At 36.7% G+C, this 22,072-nt stretch overlaps 1 protein-coding gene and 1 pseudogene across 3 annotated transcripts in view; both read left to right on the forward strand.

The window, feature by feature from the left end:
- The window catches only part of LOC150108794 (uncharacterized), a 499,758-nt gene extending 491,018 nt beyond the window's left edge, over positions 1–8,740 (forward strand). For all 3 annotated transcript variants that reach the window (XM_090403276.1, XM_090403284.1, XM_090403293.1), the window contains exon 16: positions 8,071–8,740. In XM_090403276.1, coding sequence (XP_090259402.1) covers positions 8,071–8,130 — 60 coding nt within the window. In that variant the 3' untranslated portion in view covers positions 8,131–8,740. The remainder of the gene's footprint in view (positions 1–8,070) is intronic.
- Positions 345–1,574, forward strand: LOC150108795 (pantothenate kinase 3 pseudogene; annotated as a pseudogene).
- Positions 8,741–22,072: the final 13,332 nt, after the last annotated feature.

The following is a 22,072-nucleotide window of genomic DNA, read 5'->3' on the forward strand; positions in this document are numbered from 1 at the left end:
TTGTCTGTGTTTTTAGTTCCCCCCATCTGTGTTCTTAATGTAGTTTGTTTTCCTATTTGTAATTTAATGCCATTCAGTGATATTATGAAGGATATAATATAATATACGGTTAAACCCTGTCAACGTCAAAAAGGTGAGGTGAAAATCAAAAATATAACTGGCTGTGAGTGTTAGTTGCAAGAACTGCGACGGAAGTATGTTTTTACATTTTTAGAGTGTCAAAAAATTATGTAAGTTTTCTCACCTTTTTTGCAATGTGACATCTGCAAAGCTTGCAGGACAAAATGCCAATGAACAAATTGTGACAAATCAAGTAGGTTGAAGGAGATAACTTGGTTCCTATAATGTATACAGACTTGACATTCAAGACTGCTGGGACAGATGATGTAGGATATGCTCTTCATTATGGAGGTAGCCACGGATCAAAACGTAGTCTAGTCAATAACATGGCAACTGTAGATAAATTAGAGTATACCAACGGTGTTATTTCCTCGCCTATGCCATGGTTTGGAATGGACATTGGAGGAACTCTGGTGAAAGTTGTTTATTTTGAGTCCATAGATGCAATAACAGATGAAGTAGATTGTCAGGACGAAACAGAGAAAAACTTAAAGGAATTACCTCAAGAGCAAAGCAGCATATTGCAATAGTGGAACTAGAGATGTTCATCTGCAGATGAATGACATATGTATCAATGGTCGTAGAGGAAACCTTCACTTTATCCGATTTCCAACCAGTGAGATGGGATTGTTTCTACAACTAGCCAAATCCAAAAACATAGCAACTGTGGCCAGCACTGTTTGTGCAACAGGTGGAGGTGCTTACAAATTTGAGAATGAGTTCAAGAAAGAAGTGAATCTGGAACTACACAAGTTTGATGAAATGGACTCTCTGATCCGAGGGATTCAGTACATTGAAGCTAACTGTCAACATGAGTGCTATTATTGCAGTTATCCAATGGATGATGACAGTGAAAAAAATTTACCATATGATTTTAGCAATCCTTATCCTTTTTTAGTTGTTAATATAGGCTCTGGAGTTAGCATTCTTGCTGTATATTCCTCAAATAAATACAAACGGGTTACTGGCACAAGTTTAGGAGGAGGAACATTTCTGGGACTCTGTTGTCTTCTAACTGGATGTGAAACATTTGAAGAAGCTATTGCTTTAGCTAAGAAAGGCGATAGCACAAAAGTTGATAAGTTAGTCAAAGATATTTATGGTGGTGATTATCTGAAATTTAATCTCAGAGAAACACTGTAGCAAGTAGTTTTGGCAATATGAACAGCAAAGATAAGAGGTTATTAGCTTCAAAAGAAGATCTTGCAAGAGCAACTCTAATTACAGTCACAAATAATGTTGGTTCCATTGCTCGCATGTGTGCAGTAAATGAGGGCATCAACTGAGTTGTTTTTGTTGGAAATTTTCTTAGGGTAAATACTATCTCAATGAAGTTACTGGCATATGCAATGAATTTCTGGTCAAGAGGAACTTTAAAAGCTTTATTCCTAGAACATGAAGGCAATTTTGGTGCAGCTGGATGTCTTTTAGAATTAATGAGGACAGGCAGCTAGAAGAAAGAGTAGAATTTCTAACAACCAAATAGTTCAACCTTGACTCTAGATTCAGTTATCAGATGGGCATGTCAGAAGAACAGAATGAAGTCAGACAATAGAAATACTCACCTAACTCAAATTTAACTGTGACTTTTTGAAAATTTTGCTACCATCCCCTGCTACTATAATTTCCATTAATGTACAGAGGTAGTATCTACTACCATATTTATACAATCCAGAACATTCCATCTTGCCTAATATGTAACATGGCAAATTTTATTTTTTTTTATAAAGTCATACAAGTTTAAACAAAAAAAAAAAAGCGGCATTGTAATATTTTACTATTCTTTGTTTTATCTTTTTATACTTATATTATCTGTCTATCTATTTCCTTACGTTACGTGATCTATCTAACATGACAGTCCCTGAACAATCGCACAATATCGATTAAGAAATTTATTTTTCTTTACAACTGCACCACTTAATTGATCTTTTATGTTTGAATGTCAGGGCAAGAAGAGGACAAAAACTAATCTAACACTTCTATACAATTTCCTAAAATGCAAGTCGTGGTTCGATTCGAGGTTCGGACCACGCAGGTTCGTTAATAATTTTCGGGGTAGTGCATTGGCTTAGGAATGAGAACCAGGTAATTATAAAAACAAAACATGTTTATTATCAAGCCAAAGATATGATATATAGCATAGAAAAAATTGATTAAAGATTAACTTAAACGATATGCATATTAAATCATAAATTAACTTGTTATCTATACAACATGAACTATAATGCTTTCACTAGCAGAATAACTTACTCTTGCTTGGCATAAAGTATCTTCTATGGCACAATCTAGCTCATAAGTATGCACAATTATTCTAGGAAGGATATTACACTTAATTCTCTTCCAACACATTCACTACTTATATAACATTATTTTAAGCATCTTATGAATTAGACAACATTAACAAAACAACTTCTTCCCTTATAAAATATTCACATATAACCACCAGTTAACAAATAATCTCTCTCTTTCTATTTCAATTTCTAGTTACAATCGTATTACATACAGTAAACAAAAATGAAGGCTTACTTGTTAACAAATCTCGAGAGGAAAGTCTGATTTCTTTAGTGACACACGTAGAAACTTTCAACAGGTCAATCCTCGATAGTTTTCTTTCGACATATGCACTGGAGTTCTGCCATGGCTATCTGCAGCCTAGAGTGAGCGGGCGGCAGGCATACATTTGGCATCGGCAGCGAGAAGAACGATCATCCTTCTACTCAGGAAGGAGCCCTCATAGGTGAAGAGCACAGGTCCCAGAGAAAATCAGCCAAAGGTCCAAAAGCCTCGAATCACGTGCTGTATTGCCCTTTTATTTTATTCTCAGTTCGGAACATTCCAGGATTAGCCACAAGCAATGAATAAATCTACGTCATCGCTGGCCGCTTGACCTTATGATTTTGGTGGCATCCGGCGCTAATCCGGCTTATTTCTTTTTAAGCTCTTAATAACAATTCTAGAGTGCAGGTGCACTTTAACAGCATTTATACTTTTACATTTTTATATTATTGCAACTAAGTACATTCTTTTACATTATTATTTCAGACATAATTTATTGTAAAATATTTAGCGAAAATTCTTTAAACAAAACTTATTTCTCACGATATTTTACACCGACTATACATACATTTAACCATGTGTACTCTAAGCTCTAAATTTAAATTGCTGTTACATGGTGTTGATTTCATCAAGAGAAAATTTTTTCTTGTAATTTCAATTCTTTTATTTCCATTTCTGGATTGCATTCTTCATTTAACCAGCATCTGAAATATTTAAATTTTGTTGCTCTTTCTATATGTTTCCTGTTTAAAAAAAGTGCTGAATTAAGAACTGATTTCTTGCTTATGACTAAGAATTTAGTTTTGGTGATATTTATTCTTAATCCCATTTTTTCCCTCTCTTTGTTCACTAGTTCCAGAAGATTTTGAAGATCCTGAATATTGTCAGCCAGAAGAGCTGTGTCATCAGCATATCAGATGTTATTGATTATTTCACCATTTACCATTAATTTCACCATTAATCTCTTCTTCTCTTCCTTTTAAGATTTTTTGAAATATGGCTTCTGAGTATATGTTAAAAAGGAGAGGCGACAGCACACATCTTACCATCAGGCCTTACTCCTTGTTTGATGTTAACGGAGTCTGTAATAATGTCATCAACTTGAACAGATGTCTTTTGGTTCCAATATAAGTTTTCAATGATCCGGATGTCTTTACCATCTAATCCAATTATTTTTAATAATTCAATCATTTTAGTATGTTGGACTTTGTCAAATGATTTCTCGAAGTCGATGAAACAAATGAATACTTCCTTGCTTTGGTCACTATATTTTTGGAATAAGATTTGAGAACAGAAAAGAGCCTCTCTTATTCCCAAACCATTTCTAAAGCCAAATTGGGTATCACTAATGGTATCTTCACATTTTCTGTATATTATTTTCTTCTACTTCTACTTTCTTCCTGATGAAAGAGAGAGAAAAAGAATGGAGGAGGCAGTAAGTTAACTATTTTTGGAAGTGTGTGTGTGTGGGGGGGGAAATCTGATGTGTATGTGTTAGAGAAGAAGAATGATGCCAGGAAGTCTATCTTTTCTTTGAATGAGAGGTAGGAAAGAGCATGGAAGAACAGAATTTGTACCCTGACACTGGTGAGGGACAACAACTTGATTACCATTTAGCAGGAGGCCATTTGGCTGTTTCAAAATCAGATTTGAATCTTGGAAGTTTTTTGCATTTGTTGCATGCTGCACTGCAGATTGATTATGACATTGTAATTTTAGTCTCAAGCCACTTGTGATTTACCGAATTTTTTTTTTTTTTTTTTGGACTGCCTTAGTCCATAGATTGGAGAACCAAGACCTTGATTTGAGTGATTTTGGATAAAAATAAGAAATGAATACCTTCACTATAGTTAGCATTATCGCTGTCATTCAGTGGAGAGAAGGAATTTTGATGAAGAGAGTGGATACAGTAATCAAATAATAGAAAGAAAGGAATCACAGAATTCATTGCACCATCGGTTAAATGGGTATTTAGCAGGATGTGAGGATTATCTCCGTATTCTGGCGGGTAGTGCTTTTTTTTTTTTTTTTTTTGAGTTGGCGTGGAACAGTAATGCCTATCGGCATTTTGTTAAAAGTTACATATGTAATTTGTAATTTTCAGTGATGTTTTCCCCTTTGACCTAGCATGGAGATAAGTTTTGTTATTAAATGAAATTTACATTATTCCACACTATTATTGTTAAGATCTTTGTTACATAAATCTTTTATAGTTGCCATATAATTTTTTTTTATATTTCCTTTTAAAAATTTTATTAATATTATTGTATACATTTTATGTATTTGCTGTTCACTATATCAGTAAATAATTTTGTAATTTCTTTTCATATCTTTTTAATTTTCAACTTTTATCTGCGAGCAAAGAATGCGATTGTTAAATCTCATTCTTTGCTCGCAACTAAAAAGCTCTCTTGACAGGTATATGGGTTATTTCAGTGAAGTCATTTAAACAACAAATACTGTATATTGGCATCTCTGATAGCTTACTGGAGAAGTTAAGACAGTCTAAGTTATTGAAGTCTCAAAGAAAGAAAGATGACCATACTGTTTGATTTTTTTATTTATGCTTGAAGGAACTAAAATAATCTTAGTTGCATCAGCCACTGTTTAGGATTTGGACTACAGATAATCAAGCCAGGCTTTAGAGAAGAACACAGGGTGTTTATGTTGATGCTTATTATTATTATTATTATTATTATTATTATTCACATCTAACTTACATGAAGTTAGAGACTCATCATGGGAGATACACAATTGCACACAATGCTCATCCAACTGTGGCCTTAAACTGATTCGATGTGTCTACATTCACAACACACTCGAGCAATGCATTCCACTCACCAACAACTCTCCATGCAAAAAATCTACTCCTCACTACTCTGCTCACATCCTCCTTGCACAGCTTCCATTGATGGCCTCTTGTTCTATTCTAACCCCATCTTCCATTCTATGAAAAATCTCTACCATGTCAACCTGATAACAACCCTTGACTCCTGTTCACGAGGCTTTGAAATTTACATTCACGCAATCTGTCCACGCACTCCACATTTCAAAGACCACTGGCCAATTTTGTGAATCTTCTCTGGACCCTTTCAACATATTCGCATCACCATGAAAACCAGGTAACTAAATCCGTGCACAATAATCCATATGAGGCCTGATCAAGATCTTATACAATGGCATCATAACCTTTTTATTTTTGCATATCAGGGTCCTCCACATTATTGCCATTATCCAATGTGACATCTTCACAACTTGTACAGTGTGGCTCCTGAATTTTGGGTCCTAGTCCAGGTCTCTAATCTCCTCTACTTCCTTTAATGTTTCCCAGCCAAGTGTATACTTTGCATCCCATCTTTGCTTACCAACTCTCAAAACCTTACACTTTGTAATATTGTACTGACAGTTCCACTTTTCTGCCATTCATGCAATCTATTCAAGTCCTTCTGTAAGACAGTAACATCTGCTTGACTCTGCAATGCTCTCCTCAATTTTGCATCATCTGCAAATAGCTGCATACCATACAAAATGAACAACAATGGTCCCAAAACTGACCCCTGCAGTACACCACTAGTAGTAGTAGTAGTATTCATATGATGATACAGTGGCCGCCGTGAGGCCCCATTTACAGGGAAGTATGGCACCATCTCAACCCCCCTCCCCCTAATTTTTTCCAGCCTCAGGACCAGCAGAGCTGACAAATCAGGCCTATGGCTGGGTGTTGAGTATTCCTGACTGTAATCCATGTGTGTTCAAGGAGCCGGTTTGCTTGTTCTGAGGGACGAAAAACCAGAGTTTCCAGGTGAAATACCCCCTACCTCTGTATCAGACTGGCTAAACCCACCTTTCATCAAAAGAGACGAGATAAACATGTCACTGATGTTAATCGAAACCAGGTCTTTCCGACCAAAGGGCTTCGTCTATACTGACTGAGCTATGGAGGCTATAACATTAGTGACCTTCCTGTTTTGGGATACTACATCCCCATATACAACTTTCTGATACCTATCTGACAGCCAGTGACTGATCCAATGCAAAAGTCTGTTATCAAATTCCATTTGTCTCGTTTTATTTAACAGCTTGTCGTGTTGCAGTCTATCAAAAGCATTTGCAAAATCCAAGTACACCACTGTATATGCATCTCCCCTGTCCAAGGTTTTTGTCAACTTTTTTATAATACATAAGTTAGAAAAACATGATCTCCCTTTAACAAGGCCATGCTGATAACCACAGAGAATACTGCTTTTATCAACCTATTTCTCATAATCTCTATCTCTCTCTCTCTACTATCTTCACCACAACTCCAAATATGCAGATTGGCCTATAATTTGTAGCCACAGCCTTATCACCACCTTTATGCAGTAGAACAATTTTACCTTCTTTCCAGTCTCTTGGAACCTGTGCTGTTGTAAGACTTATTAAACAGGCATGCCAGTACTACTGTCAATTCCCTGGAACATTCCTTTAAGACGAGTGGTGTTATGTCATCAAATCCTATCGCCTTATTGACATCAAGGTTATTTATTTCCTCAAATACCTCCTGCTCACTCACAATTAAGCCATCCTCTCCTGTGTCATCTAAACAATGTCCTCTGCAACAGTTACCATTCTACCATTTTCATTGATTAACATCATCATACCATCATCAATTTTTCTTCTACTTGCCACTTATTTAAAAAGCTCTCTATGGGGTTTTTCTTTAGATTTGGGGGTGGTGATAGACAGAGAGTTAAAATTTAGAGGACATGTTGCTAAGGTAGCCCATAAGATGACTTGGCTATTGAAGAACACATTAACAAGCAGAGATAAGGAAGTTGTCACTCCTCTTTATAAGGTCTTGATATGTCCACATCTGGATTATTGTGCTCAAGTCTGGGTTTCTTGGGGATGAAGAAGCGGTGGAGATGATTCAGAGGTGAGTGGTGTGTGTGTGTGTGTGTGGATTGCAGAAGTTGGTTGATGGGAGAAAAAGAGGGGATATGATAGAAACATTTAAGTTGCTTAAAGAGTTTTATAGGAGAGATGTAGGTGAAATGTTTCAGCATCAGGCTAAAGGGACCAGAACCAGGGGTCATCCCTTGAAATTGAATAAAGGTGTATTTAGTAGGGGTGTGAGGAGTAGATTTTTTGCTTGGAGAGGATAAATGAGTGGAAGGTGTTTCCAGAGTCAGTTGTGAGTGCTTTTTCTGTTAATGGGTTCAAGGAGAGATAAAATAGATTGGGTCACCCACAATAAGTCTTCGGACTTCATGGAGGTCCGCATATAATAATAATAATAATAAATGCAATTTTTGTGTTAGATAAACATTTTTTAATAACTTTCTGCATATAAATATGATTCACAAATGTTGTCTTTCTTAAATTTTAAAATATATATATATTTTGTTTTAATAGGCCAAGGAAGATAATTCTGGAGCAGATAATTTTCTCCATTCATTTCCTAGTAAACCATAAAGAATATTTTAATGTGTATTTTAAACTTAATTGTTATTGTTTAGTTTAGCAGCTGGATATTATGTAAATATGTGAGTCTTTCTTTTGAATCTTAAAAATTTTATATAATGAATTTGAACTTTATATGTATAACAAAGTAGTTTCTTCGTGATTTTTGACATTTATCTGACATTTTTGATATTTAATAAGGGACCTTATCCATTTATAATTTTGGCAATTAGCAGTTATGCTTAATCAGTTTAAAAAATTATAAGATATATGTCTGAAATGAAATGCATGATTTTTAATCATCTAGATATCATACATTTTCTAAAAGTGTTTCATTTGCATTCATTTAGAACTAATGTGACCACAGTTCTTGTTGACATCCTGTTTACTAGAATTTTTATTTATTTATTTATTTATTTTTTATTTTTTGAGTATATACATACTTTTCACTTCTAAAACTCTCTATCTCAATTAAATCCACAGATAATACCATTTATTTTTTAAATTATTTGGAATTTTAAGTTGTGGTGCATTTTTTTACAGTTTTTAGTGTATGATTGGTATGTTATTTTCGACAACGAAACTGATATAATAAAAATTATCACTAGGTTTATTTGTTGTATGATTTGATATTACTAGTTACTGACTGGTCAGGTGGTGAAACTAGTCAGTAACTAGTAATATGAAATCTTATGACAAATAAATCCAGTAATATTTATTTTTATTACATTAGTTTCTAGTGTAGTTGATTAGATATAAAGGATGCAGTATTTGATCTGAAAGTGAATTTTATGTTGATTCATTTAAGTAGCTGAAGCATACAAATTGCCACATATTTAAAATTTACCAAAGAATTGGGGGGGGGGGGGGATTACTATTCTTAAACATGCTGAAACTTTCATCATCATTTTAGAAGCCAGCCACACTAACAGATATGTGAACAGAAAATTTAAGTTATCTGTTTAAATATCCTTACGCACACTTACTACTACATTAACTTTCATGAATGAGATTTTTGTTAAAAATAAAGAAGCTAGCTTCACTTATTCAGAGGATGAATTTCACTCTCTCTCTCAGTACATGATCATGTTAATGCAAGTTCTCATATTATGAGCAGTCTGGTTGATCAGCATCTATAAGAAGAGAGAAGCACATAGATTATTACATATTAATAAATCAATATGTATAAAGTGGATTTACAGACCACATTCATGGACATTTGGCATGTAATCAAATGGGAGAAAAAACATGAAATTTCAAAAATGATGCTGTTTTTTAAAACTATCTGTGTTGTGCAAAACACTCTAATTTAGGCATTAAAAAATTAAAATAATAACAAAAATCTAAAAAATTTAGGAAACTCTCATCATTCAGATAATATCCAAAAAAGACAGATGAGATGGGAATTCAGAACTGGAATGAAAAAGCTCAAGACAGGAAGGAATGGAAGAAGCTGATGCATGCAGCTAAGAACCTTAGAAGTTCAACTAGCTAAAGAAGAAGAAGAAGCCATCCTTCAGAAGAAAAAAATCTCTTGACAAACCTAGAGGAACTAAACCATAAATTGGGACAGCATGGATTTATTGTGGCTGTATTTAGTCAGTTGTGCTTGGCATCTGTGAAAGTTATACCTCATGATTATATTCTGAAGATTTCTCTGTGACAATGGAAAGATACTAATACTGTAATTAATCATTTTGATTATTTTTAACATACATTATAAATAACCATTAAGCATTTTTGGATCAAACTGTTCCTGGAAATTAGCAAGCTGCAATTATTTCAATATTTATGCACCGCTGGAAATTTTAGTAAATATATATTGATAAGTGGCAAAGATTCAAAAAATATTTGACTATAAACCACTCCTCTAAGTTTCAAAATTATAATTACACAGTCTTGTCATAAATACTGTTACAACTTCTGCACATTCCCCACAGAATTGTACAAGCCCAGTGGTGCTGTGCGCAGCCAACAGTGACATGTTTATCAGAAGAGAGAGAGAGAAAATTATCTAGCTGTACAGGTTAACATGCAGTGAAGAGATTATGAGAACCATGTAGCTGTAAATAGCACTTCACAAGGTTGGAATGCAGCCACCTGTTATTTTCAGCATGCTAAAAACACTTGGGATCAGTAGGATGTTTATATATCAGACAATTAAGTGAGAGCCTATCATCATTCTACTGGACATTTCCATTTCCTAATACCACAGCTTATGTGGCAGAGGGTGATGAAATCAAAGACACTTCTCTGGCAGTATGCAAACAACAGATGAGATTCTCACCACTGAAGAGTCATTTAACCGCTGAAACAATCAGGTATATTGCCCAGATATTTTGCACAGCACATGCCATAGTACCCAGGATTCACTGAGATCATCATCCCACATCAGTGACGGTTTGGTGGGGATGACATATTGAGGATATCCAAGATGTATTTCTTCAAGAAAAGGGTCAAAACCTCTGCCAAAATGTATCCAGGCATCATGCTGTTAGATTTGCAATGACAGCATACTCCATTCCTCCTTTTCATTCGAAAGGCCTCGTAGTTCTCATGTATTGGAATCCTTACCATTACCAGTGACCTGAACTCAGATCTCCTAGCTATTGACCAGTGGTCAATAGCTAGGAGATCTGAGTACTACCCTATAAACTTCAATGCGAACAAAACTCAGTCCTTTCTGGTCTCTTTCAAGAAAGAGCTCACATCCCACCCCTTACCTTTAGTAATACTGAGATATCCAAACATGATCATATTTCTCTGTTTGGACTGACATGCACCTCCAGTCTTTCTTTGCACAACCACATTTCAACTATAACTTCTGCAGTCTCCAAACAACTCAATGTACGTTTTCGTAGAAGACACTACTACACACCTTCCCAGTTGCTAATTCTATACAAAGCACAAATTCATCCAATCATGGGATGTTGCTCCCATATTTGTGGTGGTGGACCAAAACCCTAAGATTGCTCGATTTTGTCTAGAAGAGGGCATTCTGGCTATTAATGATCCCTCTCTCATATACCCACTTCAATCCTTCTCTCACAGACATTCAGCAAGAGCCATGCTAACTAACACCCTTTACAGGTCATCTTGAAACCCACGAAACCAACTTCACTGCCTACCCTTTCGTCCCATCTACTTCTGTCCTTTGGAACAGTCTCCTCCACTTTGCCTTCCCCAAAGATTACAACCCTCAGCTGGTCAAGTAAAATGTGAAGAAATTCCTCCTTTCTTCTGTTCCTCTTGCTGCCCACACACAGCACTAATGTGTTATAGGTCTTGTTTCCATTTGTGTGTGGATTAGATATAAAAATAAAAATAAAAATGTAGCCTCACAGACTTCGGACATGCAAAGCACGTTCAAAATAAGGATTCCATAGGACTAACCCAGAGCTGAGACTTAGATTAAACAATATGTTCAAGGGCATTGACAATTCTTTTGCTGCTTCATGTAAAACTTGAACTGGTATGCCATCCAATCCCACAGCTGTATTCCCATTAAGGTTCTGTAATATGATATTATTATTATTATTATTACTACGGGCGACTCCAAGGAGTCCTTAGACTCATCGAGGGAGGCCCTAAACATCATGCCCACACAACTATTCAACATTCTCACAGTATCTATCATACCTTGCCTTGAACTCATTCACTGTCATAGCACTCACAACAGACTCTGGCAGCTTATTCCACTCATTTACAACTCTAAAAGTAAAGAACCCAGCTCTAGCACCCTTACTAACCACACTCTTGCCCAGCTTCCATGGATGTCCCCTAGTCCTCCCACTACCAGTCCTGATCTCAAAAATATCCTCTGAATTAATCCTATAGAAACCCTTCAGCAATTTGAATGTCTCAATCATATCCACTCTTTTCTGCCTAACAACTAATTTCTGCAACCCACAAATCTTTAACCTGTTCTCATAAAGTTCATTCCATAAACCTGCTATCATCTTGTTCACTCGCCTCTGGATCCTCGCAACCTCCTCCCCATCAAGAAGAAACCTAACTGACCAAATCTGGGTACAGTACTCGAGATGAGGTCTTATCAAGGCTCGGTACAGAGGAACAATAACTTGCTTGTCTCTGCTCGTCAAAGTATTCTTCAGCAACCAATTGATTTGATGAGCTGATTTTGCCACTTTTGCAATGTGCCCCCTAAACTTCATCTCCCTATCCACTAACACTCCCAAGTCCCTGGCCTCATCAATCTCCTGGAGTACAGTTCCACCAATGTGGTATACTGCTGCTAATCTTTTCACCCCAAAATGCATAACCTTACATTTTGTCACATTAAATTGACATCCATTCTCCTTAGCCCAGACCTCCAATCTATCCAAATCATCCTGCAAGATTTTGACAACTTCTGCATCCACTATTGCCCTACCTAACTTTGCATCATCAGCAAACAAATGAACCGTTCCCCTTAGATCCTTCCCCATATTGTTAATGAACAAATTAAACAGCAGTGGTCCGAGAACAGAACCCTGCAGCACACCACTAGTCACAGGCCGTCTTTTGGACTCTACTCCTGAATAAAGTACTCTCTTGGATATCTCTCCATCAACCACCCACCTATCCATCTCACCAACCCTTTATCCATTCCCATATGTTGCAATTTACGGATTAGAATTCCATGTGGTATCCTGTCAAAGGCCTTAGCCAGGTCCAGCAGTATCATCACTGTAAACCCTTATCCAGTTCAGCCGTCTCCCATACAGTATCTAATTTTCATCAATCCATTCCTGTATTTTTCCCTTGACTACTTTCTCCGAGACCTTGACAACGACTCCTGATATGCTGATCGGTCAGTAATTTGCAACAATAGTCTTGGATCCTCCTTTATGCAGTGAAACTATTTTCTCCTTTTTCCACACCTTTGGGACTAAACCAGACCTGAGACTAAGATTAAACAACATGGTCAAGGGCATTGATAATTCTTTAGCCACTTCACGCAAGACCCATGCCAGTATACCATCCAATCCCATAGATGTATTCACATTAAGGTTCTGTAATAGACTATTCACCTCCACTTGATTCACCACAATTCCCATATAAACTAATGGTCCCTTCATTCTTTCAATGTCACCACCTGGATGATTTACTCTTGCAAAGTGCTCACTCAGTTATTCCACTATATTGACTGATTCAATGACCTCTTTGCCATCGGCATTCCTTAAAATCATTCTGCCGTGTACAGTTTTTCTTTTACTTGCAGCATATTGAAAGAACTGTTTGGGATTCTCTTTAGCTTGCATAGCTAGATTTCTTTCATAATCCACTTTTGCTTTTCTTGCCACGCTTGTTATGCTTCTGGCCTGCGCTTTATACCGATCGTGTGCCTACAGGTCACCTTTCCTCTTTAAATTCCCTCCACAGTTGTTTCTTTTTTTGCAGCTCAAGCTTAATGGTGTTATTCATCCATTTAACCCCTACTTGTTTTACTATTCGGACTCTAGGTATACAATCAGCCATAACCTCCTGCAAATACTCCTTGACCACTGCCAATGCTCTATCGACATCCAGCCCTTGCAGTTGTACATGCCATGGCACTGAATCAAGCAATCTCCTAAGCTTGTCATACTTGCCAGCACAGTAATTCCACATATACCCTGTCTTAATCGAAAATTCCACACCTTTAGCCACCTCCCAGGTGGCTAGAGGTGTGGAATGATCACTCTCACCAGTAAGTGGCAACATGGTCATATTCATTACAGTCAAATTCTCAGATGCTATTACCAGGTAAAGCACTCTCAAACCCCTAGTATTTTCTATTACATGCTGCCTCAGATAGTTAATCCTTAATAACTGAATAAAATCCAGTTCCTTCCTCACATGTGTCCTCTCCTCCTTCCAGTCAATGTTACCATAGTTGAAATCCCCCATAATATAATTACCTTCCTTCCACTCATTTCATCAATTTGTTTATGCATACTATCTCCACCATCTATTCCATCACCTGGTCTATAGCAGCACCCAACTGTATATTTTGTTCTGCTAGTCTCAATCTCACACCAAATAGCCTCAAATGAGCTCTTTTCACTATCTTACAATAGAACTTCTATTCTCCTTACCTGCAGTTCATCAGCTATCATCAGTAACACTCCTTCTCCCATTTTATTCTCTCTGTCCCTCCTAAACACACTATAACCTACACATTCTATCCCACTAACTATATCATCGTCCGTCAGCCATGTTTCACTAATGTCAATAACCTGTAGCCAGGAAGAGCCAACCAAGGCCAAAAATTCTTCCTTCTTGTTCCTAATACTTCTGGCATTAGTATACATGAAATGCTCACTACAGTATCTTGTCCACCGCTGTACAATTTTTTCCTTTATTCACCAATACTTTGCCTTTTTCATCTTTAATTGTGGTCTGTTTTGGTTGCCACATTCTATTAATGGTTCTGATCATTTTGTATTCCTCCCCTGTTTTATGCTCTCCATAGTACTGTTCTATATTGTTGCATTGGGCGTCTAACCATTTCATCTTATCCATTCTGACTGCTTTTTTCACCTCGTTACACTTTCTTCTACATTGCTCTTCTATTTGTTCTGATGTATCCCTTCTTATCTTCAACATTCTTTTCTCCTGTACTAACTTCAGTGTTTCTTGTGTAATCCATTTCTTTTTGATCTTCTCTTCTTCTGGTACTGTTTCTTCAACTGCATCTTCTATCACCTTCATTACTCTTTTCACTCTTAAATTTGAGTTTTTTCTTTCTCCACACTTTTAAGTTTCTTTTCTAACACTGTTCTGTACCTTCTTCCTATTTCTGCTTCACTTATTCGTGCTGTATCTCTTCTATTCTGATGTTGGGATTTATATTTCTTTTTTAATTTCAACTTGATGTTTGCAATCACTAAACTATGGTCCGAGTCTATATCCGCTCCTTGAAAAGTTTGACATTGCTGTACTGATGTTATCCATCTTCTTTTAATCCTAATGATATCAATCATGTTTTTGGTTTTCCCATCATTTGATCGCCACATCCATTTTCTACACTCCTTCTGTTGGAATCTTGTGTTACAGATCATCCTCTCGTGGTACACAGCAAATTCTAACAATTTTTCACCTCATTCATTTCTTTCTCCGAAACCATATTTTCCCATGACTCTTTCCCAACCATCATTATCTATTCCAACTTTGGCATTCCAATCTCCTTCAATAATTAGCACATCTTGCTTTGGTATTGTTTCTATTGTCTCTGCCAGATCTTTGTAGAATAAGTCAATATCCTCATCTGTGCTGTCAGATGTGGGTGCATATATCTGGACTATTGATATGTTGAATGGCTTTGCCTGAAATCTTGCTATTATGATTCCTTCATTAACTGGTTTGTAGCCTAACAGTGCCTCTCGAGCTCTTTTGCTAAGAAGGAAGCCAACTCCTGCTTCGTGCATGGTGTCATGTCCTGACCATATGACTTCGCATCCATTGATCTCTCCAGATGATGTCCATCTCATCTCTGCCAATCCTAGTATATCCCACCGATATCTCTTCATTTCCTCACGAAGTAGTTCTAATTTTCCTGACATCCAGAGTGTCTGCACATTCTATGTTCCTACTGATAACAGTTCTGTTAGTTTCTGTTTCTGTTTCCTTTCGGTATCCCACTTTTCGATCCAACCCCGATCGCTCGATTGGTATCGCGGGCCTTGTTTATCCGGGTGACACCCGAGCCGGCATGTTGTAGCTGTTGATTGTATAGGCATCAGTTAATAATCTTGTTTTTTTTTTTACAGTCTTTTACTTGCAACATATCAAAAGAACTGTTTATGTGTCTGTAGATCACCTTTCTCCTTAAATTCCTTCCACAATTGTTTCTTTTTTTTTTTTGCAGCTCCAGCTTAATGATGTTATTCATCTATTTACTTCCATTTAATTTACTTTCCTGACTCTAGGTATGCAGTCTGCCATTACCTCCATCAAACACTCCTTTACCATTTCCCACTATCAACGTCCAGCCCTTTGCAGTTTTCCATGCCATAGCACTGATTTCAAGCAGTCTCCTAAGGTTTTCATACTTACCACCCTGGTAATTCCACACATACCCCATCTTAACTGAAAATTCCACACATTTTGGTGAGAGTGACCATATGATCACTCTCACCAGTTGGTGGTAATGTAGTCATATTCGTTATAGGCAAAATCTCAGATACAAATACTATATTGAGCACTCTCAAACCCCTAGTATATTCCATTATATGCTGTCTCAGGTAATTATCCCTTAGTAACTGCATAAAATCCATTTCCTTCCTCCTATGTGTCCTCTCCTCCTTCCAATCACTGTTACCATAGTTGAAATCCCCCATAATAATTACCTGTCCTCCACTCATTGAGTCTATTTGCTGATGTGTACTATCTCCATCATCTATTCCATCCCCTGGTCTATAGCAGTATCCAAGTGTATATTTTGTTCTGCTAGCCTCAATCTCACACTAGATAGCCTCATATGTGCTATTTTCAATGGCCTGTAGTTGAACTTCTACTCTCTTTGGTTGCAGTTCATTGGCTATTCATCATTAACACTCCTCCCCTCCTCATTCTTTTCTCTTTAACCTTGCAGCCTCTGCAAATTGTATTCCCTCAAATTTGTTTTATATCCCATTCAAGTGACCTACCCTGCCTTATTGAATCTCCTCTGGACCAACACTTCCTCATCCCCCTTGAAAACTAAATGACAAGACCTGCATTTAATAGTACATTATATGGTCTGATCAAGATTTCCTTGTATAAGGAAACCATAATTTCTTTACTTTCACATATTAAAGTCCTCCCACATCATTTCTATAATCCATTGTTATATCCTCACAATTTCAGCAGTGTGACCAATAAACATCAAATCTTTTTCCATTACAACTCCCAGAGCTCTCAACTCCCCTTTCAAAATTTCCCTATTAATTGTATAATCTCCATGCTTTTTTTCCTCCCAAATTTCAAGACTTTACACTTCACTTTGCAAAATCAAAATGGTATACCTTTACTCACTTGCTCTCTCACACAGTCTTTTCATTTCACCTTGTAACACATCTGCTTTATTCCTTGTTGTGCTTCCCAACTTTGCATCATCTGGACACACCTGCATACCTCCAGTCACACCTGACCAAATATCACTAACATACAAGATATGTTATGGTTCCAAAACAGATCATTATGGCACACCAGTTCCTTTTTTAGGGTACCACTCTCTTATATAACCTATTGATATTTATCTGACAGCCAATCACTTATCCATCTCTGTAATCTATGATAAAATTCCATCTGTTTCAGTTTACTTACCAGCTTGACTTGTAGCAATTTATCGATGGCTTTTGAAAAATCCAAGTTCTGCTGTATATGCATCTCCCATGTCCAATGAATTTTTTACCTTGTAGTACATAAGCAGTTTCCTAAAACATTGCCTCCCATTAACAAAGCCATACTGACCATCACTATTGTTATTATGAACCCAATTCTGAATCTCTCATCTCAACACCTTAACAATAATCCCAGACACACATAGTGCTCTGTAATTTGCAGTATCAGTCTTATAACCACCTTTGTGAAATTATGCAATTTTACTCTTTTGCCACTCCTTGAGGACTTACCTTGTTGCAAGACTGGGACACTGTTAACTCCATGGAGCATCCCTTTAAGAGGTAGTGATATGCCTTATTAGCATCAAGTTTACTTAATTCCTCATATTCTTCCTGCCCACTTCCCACCAGTCCCTTCTCCACCACCATACCCTCTGCACAAGTTACTCATGATGTTACATTCATGAGGATGAAATACCATGATGAATTGCTCATCAGGGTATTTCATCATTGAATACCTTGACTAGCAGCAATTACTGGTCTACCATTTTCATCCACCACCATCATTCTCCCATAACAATTCTTTCTTCTATTTGCCATATATTGAAAGAACTATAGGACGCTTCTTCTCTTGAATGGTTAATTTCTCTTCATACTCATTTTTGCTTTTCTTATTAACCAGGTCACTTTCCTGTCCTGTCCTTTGGACTCCTCATATGACTGATACCCACAGAAGTTTTCGTATGATCAGATTAGCTGTAACTCAGGTGATCACCTTATGGTCATTCTTTCCAGCTAGAGGAAGGTTAGACACCCCATTCACAATCATATCCTCTGATGATATAATCTGATCTGATTTATTCAAGAATTTAATAGTTTACAACAGGTATAGGTTTAGAATAGCTTTCATTAAGACTTTATAGAGACTGCAGCATTCAAAATCTCCTGCATGTCATGTTTCCACATTTTTTGGACAATAAACATTTTTATCCATTTTGATCACGTAATTCATGAGTTGATCAATTTTTGGCAAAAGCATATATTGTTCCCCCCCCCCCCCTCCAAAAAAAAAAAAAAAAAAACTCAGGATTTTAATTCTGCAACTCAAGAAGGTCAAACATACAACTTATACTATTTCAGACAACAAAATGAGTATTAGGGTTGGAATTGAAATGGTGACACTTTGCTGCTATAATCTGCCTGAAGGTCTGACAAATGATGTCAATATCTCAGCAGTTATTGATGACTAAGGGTAGAGACTGACTGCCAAGCAGTTTCCTAAGAAAGTTAACAACAGTTTCATGCTTCGTCTTTATATCTCCATTTTTAATGATTCTGCCATTGATGCTATCTTTTCACTCCCTTAATTTACTTCAGAACTTTATTGAAAGTTTTTCCACTTGGTTATACTATAAATTAAAGATACCAAGAAATTATATACTTAAGTTTAATCCTTTTTTTTTTTTTTTTTTTTGTCCCAGTCCTGAAAATACTTCAGACACAAACTTTGTTTGCTTACATTTAGATAAAGGATTAAACCAGGTATATAATTTCTTGGTATCTTTAATTTTCAGAACTTTATCTTGCCTATGGTCTTTGATTAACAGTTTTGCATCTGACCCAGATCTTAGATCCAAGTTAAAACTGGTTTAAACACTCTTATAAATACATCTAGTTTAGCGTTTTGACCACTTTCTCTCTCTTTTCCATATAAATTTATTCAGTCCACTCAGACTATATTCAGTTTTGCTTATTCTGGTCTCGATTTCCATATTTAATTTGCCATCTTAACTAAAAATTTCTAAATAGTTGAAATGTTTTACTTGTTTTATAGCTTCTCTAGGATGCAGCTATTATTATTATTAACATCTGACTTCCATGGAATTAGAGACTCATCGTGGATGGAATGATGTCTATCTACTTTCATAGCTGTTGCATTTTTATTGATGACTTTTATGCAAATTTGTTATAGCAGTTAATAAGTTTAGCTAAGAAAGCCTCCAGATTTGTACTGCATTTATTAGGACTATAAAAGGATATGAAAGGACTGTTGGAAGCAAGAAAAAAAATAAGAGAGTAAAAATTGTTGGTTTGCTAATTGAGATACAACAGTACTGATTTAAGAAGGAGGGCTATGATAGCAAATGATTCGGTTTACAGACTGTGTAGAAGAAAGGGACATGAGGGACATAGCGCCTCTGTAGCGCAATTGGAAGAACAACGGTACATTGCGCCCTTCAATTGGAATAGGCCTAAGTTCGATTCTCGTCGCGACAGGAGGAATCTTTATCTGGATGATTTTAATAGAAGGTGAGTTAGCCGATCTCATATGGAGGTAGCAGGGTTTTTTTCCTGGAAACTCAGGTTTTTCATCCCACATACAGACAAATCGGCCCTTCAGAACACACGCAATTTACAGACAAAAAAAAAAAATACTAGTTGTGGTAGTGGTGGAGGTGGGCAGTAGATGGTGTTGATGGAGATGATTCGTAGTAGAGGTTCGGTGTAGTGGTTGAGACAGTTGTAGGTGTCCTCCTGCGATGAGTCTTTGGACTCCTTGGAGGTGTCGCGAATAATAATAATAATAATGTGTAGAGTTTGATTAATAGTAGAGAATACTTCTATTTTTCAGAGGGATAGCGTGCACTGAATAGATTTTGCATTAGGAGCCTGGAAAAATTACTCAGTGGGATGATACCTAATGCAGAGAGTTAGGGAAGCTAGATCATCATGGGAAAATGTGTGTTTAAGTTTAACTATAGTATACAAATGTGATAATGATATGAATGTCATCACACATGGTTATGAATCTGGTGAAGGGGTTGAAATTTACACTTTGGGTTCAGACTTTTTGGAGTATCCAGGGAAGGAAAAGAGAAAGTTTACCAATTGAGCCAAGCACTGTAGATTTAAGTATAAGAAAAAGCCAGAAATCTTTGAAAAAGTACTTAAAATGAGGCAATATCTGAATGTATCCCTAAAGTTTGAAGAACAAATAGGGTGAGTGAAATGGTTGTGCAACCTTATTAAGCAAGAGATCCATAAGAAGAAGAAGAAGGTGATGCAGAAGGGTATCATGTGATACCCTTCTGCATCAAATAATGAGTGTCATGTCATGTCAATAATGAGTATCATGTCAAATAATGAGTGCTCACTTCATCAACCAGGTGTGTGTAACATGGTGCATAAGGTCACTACTAAATTGGATGAAGGGATGCATCAGAATGAGATTGAAGAGCTGCTGCATAACCTGGATAAGAATTTAGCAATACTGACAGATAGATTATCAGCACATATGCTAAAGGAATGTTCAGCTGAATTGACTATGCCCTTGACATGTTTATATAACTTCAGTCTCAGCTCAAGTTATACAAACCACAGGGGAGGGAAATTACAATATTCAGTTGTAGAAGCATGGTGCAAAAAGCAAAATATCTAACTAGTGACTTATCATTGTCCCTGGAGTGGTGGTGAAGATCTCAGAGAATTGGTTATAACACACACAGAAATGAGCTGACAAACAACCTGAACCCTGCAAGGAACAGCATGGGTTTATAAAAAGGAGGTTATGTTTTAGCATTTGGCTCATATTTTATAACAATGTTATTACTGATTTGGATAAAGTGAATGGATACTGTATGATACTATTGGATTTTGCTAAAGCATTTGATAGAATACTAGAGAATAAGGGATTATTCTCTATAGGAACATAAACTCTTGACTTGAATAAGCAGATGACTGAGAGACAGGTATCAGAAAGTGGTATACAATGGGTCTGAATCTATAAGATTTAAGGTAACTAGTTGGGCATGCTAGGGATAAGTCTTTGGATGATTGATTGTTGTTCAATCCATATATTAATAATATTTGGAAGTATCTGGCAGGAGATATTCAATTGTTTGTTGTTGATGCAAAGATGTGTAGAGTATTCTAGAATGTTGCTGATATCCAGAATTTACAGAATAATTTGAATATCCTGTAAATGTGACAAAATTATAATGGCTGTTAACTCATTGTTAGTTAGTTCCTAGGGTTCTTGTGAATAGGAACAAATAATTCCATCTACTTGTATCCTTTGTGATGTAACCTTTCAGAAGTTTATAGGTCTCTATCATTATTATTATTATTATTATTTGACACCTCCGGGGAGTCCAAAGACTCATCGAGGGAGGGCACCTACTCTGCAACTCTGTCTCCACCACTCAATCCACCAGCTGACTCCACCAACATGATCTACTGCCGACCACTACCACTAGTATTTCCACAGACAATCACAAACATCCATGCCCATGGCAGGATTCGAACCTGCATCCTTTGGACTGGAGAGTGGATACGCTAACCACTCAGCCAGCCAGGCTGGCATTATTATTATTATTATTATGTGACACCAAAGACTCATCAAGGGAGAGTGTGCCAACAGCATCGAATGAGTGAACCCCTTCCAACTACTAACCACACTCAAACTTGTTTAACTTTTTTTGTGAGCCATTAGTAGCAGAGACTCTACCAATCGACCAACCTTTTCTCCTGTCTGCTACCATCCTGCAGTGCACAAATTCTCATTCTCTCCTTATAATCTGTCAGTCCCAATGTCTTCTTTAAATTTCTCTACTGCATCTTGCTGTATGACCCCTCAAACTTCACCT

The sequence above is a fragment of the Typopeltis vanoorti genome, chromosome 2 (genome assembly GCF_054136105.1).
Source record: "Typopeltis vanoorti isolate ZY-2024b chromosome 2, IOZ_Tvanoo_1.0, whole genome shotgun sequence".
Classification (NCBI taxonomy): Eukaryota; Metazoa; Arthropoda; class Arachnida; order Uropygi; family Thelyphonidae; genus Typopeltis; species Typopeltis vanoorti.